Source organism: Thalassophryne amazonica, chromosome 10, assembly GCF_902500255.1.
Source record: "Thalassophryne amazonica chromosome 10, fThaAma1.1, whole genome shotgun sequence".
In the NCBI taxonomy this organism is placed as follows: Eukaryota; Metazoa; Chordata; class Actinopteri; order Batrachoidiformes; family Batrachoididae; genus Thalassophryne; species Thalassophryne amazonica.
Window position 1 is genome coordinate 57898408 of NC_047112.1, and position 8949 is coordinate 57907356.

The 8949-nt window shown below is 41.5% G+C and overlaps 1 protein-coding gene across 1 annotated transcript in view; it reads left to right on the forward strand.

Moving 5' to 3' along the window:
- The window catches only part of jak3 (Janus kinase 3 (a protein tyrosine kinase, leukocyte)), an 87323-nt gene extending 80810 nt beyond the window's left edge, over positions 1-6513 (forward strand). The window contains 1 exon segment of the mRNA XM_034180034.1: positions 6248-6513. Within this exon segment, the coding sequence (XP_034035925.1) occupies positions 6248-6367 (120 nt within the window). The 3' untranslated portion in view covers positions 6368-6513.
- Positions 6514-8949: the final 2436 nt, after the last annotated feature.

Below are 8949 nucleotides of genomic sequence, written 5' to 3' on the forward strand. Positions count from 1 at the left end.
ATGAAGATAAGTCTCATTTTAAATGTTATTATTATTATTGATTATTATTATTATTATTATTATTATTATTATTTTGTCAGTGTACATGACAACAAAAAGAGTTGCCAGCTGCTGGAAAATTATTGTAAATATACACACTCTTGCAGGCACACAAAAAAGGGTCAGGTTCAGTCACTTCAGCTAGTAATGTGAACACAGCACAAGTTCTAAGCCGTCTTTACAAATAGGCAGGCTCTGCTTTATGCTTTTTTCCACAAGTGGGCAGTTTGTCCTCTCCAGTGACATTCAAACCTGTTCTTACACTTTGTATTTCTGCTTTCAAAGGCTGCCTGCCTCGTTTGCTGGATGATCCACGGATGTTCCTGCTGCACACGGAGAGGATTTATCTGAGCCCAGCTCGGAATGCAGCTGAATCCTCTCTGTGTGCGGCAGGACATTTCACACAATTCAGAAACGTGCAGGAATTATGAGCCTGTATTTATAATATTATTATTAATGAGATGTGCGTTATTTGGAAGAAAGTCGAAGTGTAACCGACTTTAGCCCACAAAATACGCCCCCGCCTCCCCCGGCTTGTCCCTAATATTACAAACAGGTGAACTGTCCCCCGGCCAGATCCAAATAGTGTGAGGAAAATAAGTATTTGAACACCCTGCGATTTTACAAGTTCTCCCACTTAGAAATCATGGAGGGGTCTGAAATTTTTATCTTAGGTGCATGTCCACTGTGAGAGACATAATCTAAAAAAAAAAAAAAAAAATCTTGAAATCACAATGTATGATTTTTTAAATAATTTATTTGTATGTTACTGTTGCAAATAAGTATTTGACCCCCTCCCAACCAGCAAGAATTCTGGCTCACACAGACCCGTTAATTTTTCTTTAAGAAGCACACTTATTCTGCACTCTTTACCTGTATTAATTGCACCTGTTTGAACTTGTTACCTGTATAAAAGACACCTGTTGACACACTCAATCAATCACACTCCAACCTGTCCACCATAGTCAAGACCAAAGAGCTGTCTAAAGACACCAGGGACAAAACTGTAGACCTGCACAAGGCTGGGATGGACTACAGGACAACAGGCAATCAGCTGTTATGATTATTTATTAGAATGTGGAAGAAAAACAAGATGTCTGTCAATCTCCCTCGGTCTGGGATTCCATGCAAGATCTCACTTTGTGGGGTAAGGATGATTCTGAGAAAGCTCAGAACTACAGGAGGACCTGGTCAATGACCTGAAGAGAGCTGGAACCACAGTCACAAAGATTACATTAGTAACACATGATGCTGTCATGGTTTAAAATCCTGCAGGGCAGCAAGGTCCCCCTGCTCAAGCCAGCACATGTCCAGGCCCGTTTGAAGTTTACCAATGACCATCTGGATGATCCAGAGGAGGCATGGGAGAAGGTCATGTGGTCAGATGAGACCAGAATAGAGCTTTTTGGAATCAACTCCACTTACCATGTTTAGAGGATGAGAACAACCCCAAGAAAACCATCCCAACCGTGAAGCATGGGGGTGGAAACATCATACTCTGGGGGTGCTCTTCTGCAAAGGGGACAGGACGACTGCACCATATTGAAGGGAGGATGGATGGGGTCATGTATTGCGAGATTTTGGCAAACAACCTTCTTCCCTCAGTAAGAGCATTGAAGATGGGTCATGGCTGGGTCTTCCAGCATGACAATGACCCCAAACACACAGCCAGGGCAACTAAGGAGGGGCTCCGTAAGAAGCATTTCAAGGTCCCGGAGTGGCCTGGCCAGTCTCCAGACATGAACTCAATAGAAAATCTTTGGAGGGAGCTGAAACTCCAAACCTGAAAGATTGGGAGAAGATCTGTATGGAGGAGTGGAACAAAATCCCTGCTGCAGTGTGTGCAAACCTGGTGAAAAACTACAGGAAACGTTTGACCCCTGTAATTGCAAACAAAGGCTACTGTACCAAATATTAACATTGATTTTCACAGGTGTTGAAATACTTATTTGCAGCAGTAACATACAAATAAATTATTAAAAAATCATACATGTTCAAATACTTATTTTTGTCACTGTACATACACAGACATAACCAAGAGGACATATCCACAACAGGACCGTACTCACCTTCAGGGTTGTTAAAGTGGATTTAACATGCATAATCTGCTTCTATCAAGCTTTTTCAGTTAAACAAGCAACATAAATGCTAGTACACGTACAGGCCCTTCACTGAGTGCATCATAATCTCTAGAATTTTTGTACATTGTTGTAATGTACTTTTATTAATAGAGTTTCTTTTGCTTTGTGCATTGATTCCCAGGAAAGCTCTATATAAATTGCCGTTGGCAGTGGTGGGCACAGTTCTGATAATCCGATAACAGATAATTATTGAAGATAATGTTTTCATTATCGGATTATCGTTTTAGATAACTTTAAAAAAGCATTATCTGAATAATTATCTTCCGATACATTTTTGTCCAATAACTTTTAGACCAATAACATAGTAAACAAAGATGAACAGTGACAAACACTTTTAAAATTTAAAATCAGTTGAGACCTACCTGTTAAAAGTTTCCTAACAAATGCATAGTTCTACCCTCTGCAAACAGAAGAGAGCTGCTTCCAGAAGAAACCACTCTATCCTCTGCAGGCAAAAAAGAACTGTTCTCACCAATGTCTCACCAATAGACAAACAAAAAAAATCACTTCTTTTAACACCATACTGATATGCTGGCAATATCACCCAAGTCATCCAGAGGCATACATTTTTAACTTATGCTTCAAATTTTAACCAAACTAATTTTGGACAAGTTATTTAAAATTACTGTCATGTCTGATGTTTTATAAAGTGAAAATATCAGATATATGTTTTAGTTTTAAAGTAATGTGCTAATTTTAAGGTTTTAGTGAGCACACGCTGTGCCCAGCAGTGCATTATGGGTAGGATAGTCTAATCTCAGTATGTTCACAACAGGACAAATGCATTTCAGACACTCTGTTCAGGCTCCACGGACAGCAGCATTAAACTCTAGTGCCTAAAACTCTTGTGAATATATTCTCTGGGTTTATAGACATTATTGTATTTGCGTTTGTTAAATTCCACGCATCTTAAATGGAGCAGACACGGATTATCTGTGATTTTGTTTTGGCAAGTTTTTCAGGCCTCTACTGCCATCTACTGGACAGTAGTGTTCATGGCAGTCTGGGCACCAGACTAAGTGTCTGGGCACCAGTAGATGGCAGTGTTCTATTTATTTTGACCCCGGTTATATCAGATGGTTGTCAAATCAACTTTTTGGCTTTGCAAATTTTATTTATTTTTTTTTTTTTTTACAAATTAAGTTTAAAAACAAAACAACAACAAAAAATAACATTACAAGACAGCTCTGCGGTGTCTGAACAGGCACAGTGCGAGCGGTTGGACGCTTGTTGCTCTTCAGCAGCAGGATAACCTCATGACGGCCGACCAGAATAATATCAAACAGGTTTGATTTTCATTCGACCATACGATCGGCGACCAGGAGGTGGTCGTGAGATGTTAAACGCAGCTTGTTACTCCACGTACACTACACGAAGCAGGACGCGCAATTAACCTGAAACTCGGTCCAAAAAATTCTCGCACAAATGAAAAATCATCTGAAAAAGGGCCAAAACTCGCACAGTGTAAAGGAACATTTATGTGTCAAGACAATATTGAGTGCACGTTTTACAACATCATCACACATGTGCACGGCACTGATAAAATGAGCGCACATTCTCTCCACATGCAAAACATTTTGCGATGACACTTCCAGGGCTCCATAAAAATGCCTGTTTTTACCAATAAAAAATGGAATATTTTACAAAAGCACATTTATCTGTAAACACCAACACACCTCACATTAACGTGTTGGTTTACATAATGAATGACTGAACCAATCAGTGTTTAGCAGAGGCACTTTTACCCAGAATCCTTTGCAGTCTGTCTGTGTTTGTTACAAAACCTCAGAATTAGTGCATTATTCAACATTAAAAGATACGAGGTCTGTGAGAAAAGTATCCAACCTTTTTATTTTTTTCAAAAACTATATGGATTTGAATCATGTGCGCTTGCATCAGACAAGCTTGAACCTTTGTGCACATGCGTGAGTTTTTTCACGCCTGTCGGTTGCGTCATTCACCTGTGGGCAGGCTTTGAGTGAGCACTGGTCCACTCCCCTCGTCAGACTTTTATTGTCAGTGAAATGGCTGAGAGGCTGCTGCTTTGCTCCATGAATTTTTTTTCAGAAACTGTTAGAGACAGCCAGTTGGAAACCATTCAAAAGAATCAGATGGATTTCGGTTAAGATTCTGTCGGTATCACACGGATTAAAGACCATTAAAACTGGATTAAAAACGGTCCATGGCGGCGGAGGGCGCCCCGCGCGGCCATCAACAGGCTGGAACAAGCAGATCACTTCCAAATTTAAGACTCTGTTGATGCAGGATGTCATGTGACTACCAGAGAAGTTTCAGAAGAGGTCGGGATCAGCACTTTATCGGCACATTCCACTGTTAAAGGAGATTTTGTAATGAAAGATGTGCGGACGGATTTGCGCGTCGGGACGCAGCCACTCACAGCCGCTGGACAAACAACACCTCCGTGTTGGAAGTCTCACAGGACAAGTTGGAACATGCCCAGCTGTTAAACAATTTCTCAGATACTCACTCGACTGAAAAACCATCAAAAGCCATCTGAATCTTTCGAATGGTTTCCAACTGGCTGTCTCTTAACAGTTTCTGAAAAAAAAATTCATGGAGCAAAGCGGCAGTCAATAAAAATCCGACGAGGGGGGTGGACCAGTGCTCACTCAAAGCCTGCCCACAGGCGAATGATGCAACCGACAGGCGTGAAAAAACTCAGGCACGCGCACGAAGGTTCAAGCTTGTCTGATGCAAGCGCACATGATTCAAATCCATATAGTTTTTGAAAAAAATAAAAAGGTCGGATAGTTTTCTCACAGACCTCGTATATGTTATATTTTAACTTTGTACAAATGACAGAATTGACATTAATGGAATTATTCTATCGGTATTAATGTTATTTATAAATCAAAACCATAAGTCAGCATGACTTTATTTTCCAAGACCTCCGCCTGACCGGCGCGTTGTGATTGACAGAGAGCTGGGCTTTATGGCTGCTCTCAGGGTGCGTCTGTGCTGGAAGCTGTGTAGTAAACAAGAGCTTCTAGCAGGGGCAGGATGTTCAAAGACGAGAGTGTGGCCTCATTGTTTGGGTCTGTTGTCACTTTTAATATTACTAGAAGCTATTGTGGCTTTAAAACTCAAATTCAGTTTATTAGTAGTTACAAATGTACCAGAGACAATATTGGAATTTATCGGTTATCTGTAAATTCCGATACATTTTTGGGTGGTTTATCGTTTTATCTTTATCAAAGATAACTTTTCAGTTATCTGATTATCTGATTATCTGTTATCGAAGTAAATTTTTTGGTTATCTGTGCCCACCACTGGCCGCCGGCCATTAATATTAATATTAATAAGGATAAGGATGCATGATTTTTTTTTTTTTTTTACTTTTGTTATACAAGTTGCACTGGAGTAAAAGTTGCATGACTGCCAAAATAATAATAAATAATAATAATAAAAAAACCTTAACTTATGTTTCAACAGCAGAGGGTGCAAATCAAGTGGAACATTTCAAAAAGTTGCTGATGCATTGAGGTCTGATTTAGCACAGCACATGATGTCTTATTTTTGATACAATGCTTCAAAACATGGGTGTTACAAAGGTTTTAAAATGTTCTGGAGCAGTGTGTCAAGCTAGCCATAACTCATTTGCAGTACACAGAGTTTTGGTATCATGCCCAGTCATATGTTCTGCCTGTTCTTTAATTTGTTGGTTTTGACCGTTACCACGGTAATGCTTGGGTTTTAGAAAATGTTTCATTATGGGCCAATGAAACTTGTAATTTACAAATTATTTAACATCAAACTTAAAACTGTGCAACCAGCAGTTTCTGAAGTATGATGCAATTACACTACATTTTAATTTTTTATTATTTCCCTCCAAATTTAAGTTGTTTAGCTGGCATAGTCAATTCTGTGAAATAGTTGGGGCTCTGGCCTGAGATAAAGATTGCAGTTCATACAGTTATTGTTACCAGTAATCATTGCCACCAAAAGATTTTATCACAAGCTTATAACAGAGTGTGACTCCATCAATAATCCTTCGCGATGGCTTCTATTATAAAGACATGCATTTTGTGTTGTTGTGCCACCACCAGGTGTACGGCTTGATGAAGCAGTGCTGGGAATACGATTTCGAGGACCGGCCATGTTTCTCCAACTTGCGAGATCAAATCGAAAGCATTACTCAGGAAGAGATGGAGAACTTCAAAAGCTGACCACACACCTGGAGCTCCACACTCAATCAAAATAACTTTTTTTTCCCCAAATCATTGTTTGAAATGGAATACGAGGTCTGTCCAAAAAGTAACAGACCTTTTTATTTTTTCAAAAACTATATGGATTTGAAACACGTGTGATTGCATCAGCCAAGCTTGAACCTTCGTGCGCATGCGTGAGTTTTTCACGCCTGTCGGTTGCGTCATTCGCCTGTGGGCAGGCTTTGAGTGAGCACTGGTCCACCCCCCTCGTCGGATTTTTATTGTCAGTGAAATGGCTGAGAGGCTGCCACTTTGCTCCATGAAATTTTTTTCAGAAACTGTTAGAGACAGGCAGTTGGAAACCATTCGAAAGATTCAGATGGATTTTGGTGAAGTTTCTGTCGGCGTCACACGGATTAAGGAGTGTTAAAACCTTTTTAAAGATGGCCCACAGCGGTGGAGGGCGCGTGGCGCACCGAGCGGCCATCGACAGGCTGGAACGACCAGAATCATTTCTAAACTGAACGCTGTGTTGATCCGGGACATCATGTGACTACCACAGAAATGGCAGGAGAGCTGGACATAGCACTTTTGTGGCACATTCCACTGTTACAGGAGATTTTGTAATGAAAGACGTGCGGAGGAATTCACGTGTCGGCACAGAGCCGCTCATTGCGCGCAACAAAAAAACATCTCCGTGTTGGAAGTCTCACAGGACATGTTGTGGCATGTGCAGCTGTTACACAATTTCTCGGATACTCACTCGACTGAAAAGCCATCGAAAGCCGTCTGAATCTTCTGAATGGTTTCCAACACGGAGGTGTTTTTTTTGTTGCGCGCCATGAGCGGCTCCATGCCGACGCGTGAAATTCTCCGCACATCTGTCATTACAAAATCTCCTGTAACAGTGGAATGTGCCGCAAAAGTGCTATGTCCAGCTCTCTTGCCATTTCTGTGTTAGTCACACGATGTCTCGGATCAACACAGCGTTCAGTTTAGAAATGATCTGGTCGTTCCAGCCTGTCGATGGCCGCTCAGTGCGCCGCGCGCCCTCCGCCGCTGTGGGCCGTCTTTAAAAAGGTTTTAATAGTCCATAATCCGTGTGACGCCGACAGAATCTTCACCGAAATCCATCTGAATCTTTCGAATGGCTTCCAACTGACTGTCTCTAACAGTTTCTGAAAAAAATTTCATGGAGCAAAGCGGCAGTCTCTCAGACATTTCACTGACAATAAAAATCCGACGAGGGGGGTGGACCAGTGCTCACTCAAAGCCTGCCCACAGGCGAATGACGCAACCGACAGGCGTGAAAAAACTCACGCATGCGCACGAAGGTTCAAGCTTGGCTGATGCAATCACACGTGATTCAAATCCATATAGTTTTTGAAAAAAATAAAAGGTCCGTTACTTTTTGGACAGACCTCGTATCAGTGTGCACAGGTGTCACACAGTGCTGGCGGCCTACTGTTCAGCAGAGCTCTTCTCTGGTGCGAAAACATTACGATTTGTTCAACAATTTTTCTTTTGTGTTCTCATCCCACCCATTACCATGTTGTAGTTTTTTTTTTTTTATATTTCTCATTTATAAAATAAATGACAGTTTGCAGCAGTTTATCTAGAAATGCTGTTCTTAAGTTGAGTGAAAGGATAATTAACACAGTTAGTTGTATGAATGTGTTTTGGCGTCCTGTCCGGGGTGTACCCCGCCTCGCGCTCTATGACTGCTGGGATAGGCTCCAGCCCCCCGTGACCCTTGATTGGACTATGTGGTTGAAGATGAGTGTGTGTGTATGAATGTGTTTTTTTGTTGTTGTTGTTTGTTTGTTTGCTTTTTGCATACTAAGTGTCAGGTTCTGTTTTATTCTTATTTTGTTTGTGTTTGTTAGTGATCTGTTGTCTGGCTCCATCTTTCTGCTTGGGTTTTCTCTGTCCTGCTCTTTCTTGCCTCTCTCTCTGGGTCCTTGGTGGTGGCCGTTTCTCTCTGGCTGGCCACACCCCGGTTCTGGAAGTTTCACCACGCACCTGTTCTTGATTTGTTACTCATCACCTGGGTGCTTTATAAGCCTCACAGTGTGTCCTGGTCCTTTGCCAGATTGATGTGCCTTGTGCCTCTTTCCAGCTCAGTTCTTGTATTTTTGCCTTGTTCTGATTGCCTCATCATGCTTTTGACTACCTGCCTGTGGACCTCGACCAAGCCTTTGCCTGATGTTTTTGATACTGTTGCTCTGTTTGGACTGCCTCTCTGTGTACCGACCCCAGCTTGTCAACCCAGTAAACATTTTATCTCTGCTAACCTGCTGTCCTGCGTCTTGCAATTGCGCCCAGTCTGTCTTGCTTGTCAAACCTCATACTAAGTTCTCATCATTAAAGTCAAAGGTATGTTATTTCCCCCAGCGCTTTATGTAACACTGCCCCACACAAAGTACAAACTCGAACTATTCCTCGCTTTTAAATTCATTCAAAGTCACAATGGAAATCAGGCCTGGTTTCTGAAGGACTTCTCTCACAGAAGAGATCCGCCCTTTCAGAACCAAGAACAGTGGGTACAAACAGTTTTATAAAACACTCCATGGGTGTAACAAAGGCAGACCTTATTTCAC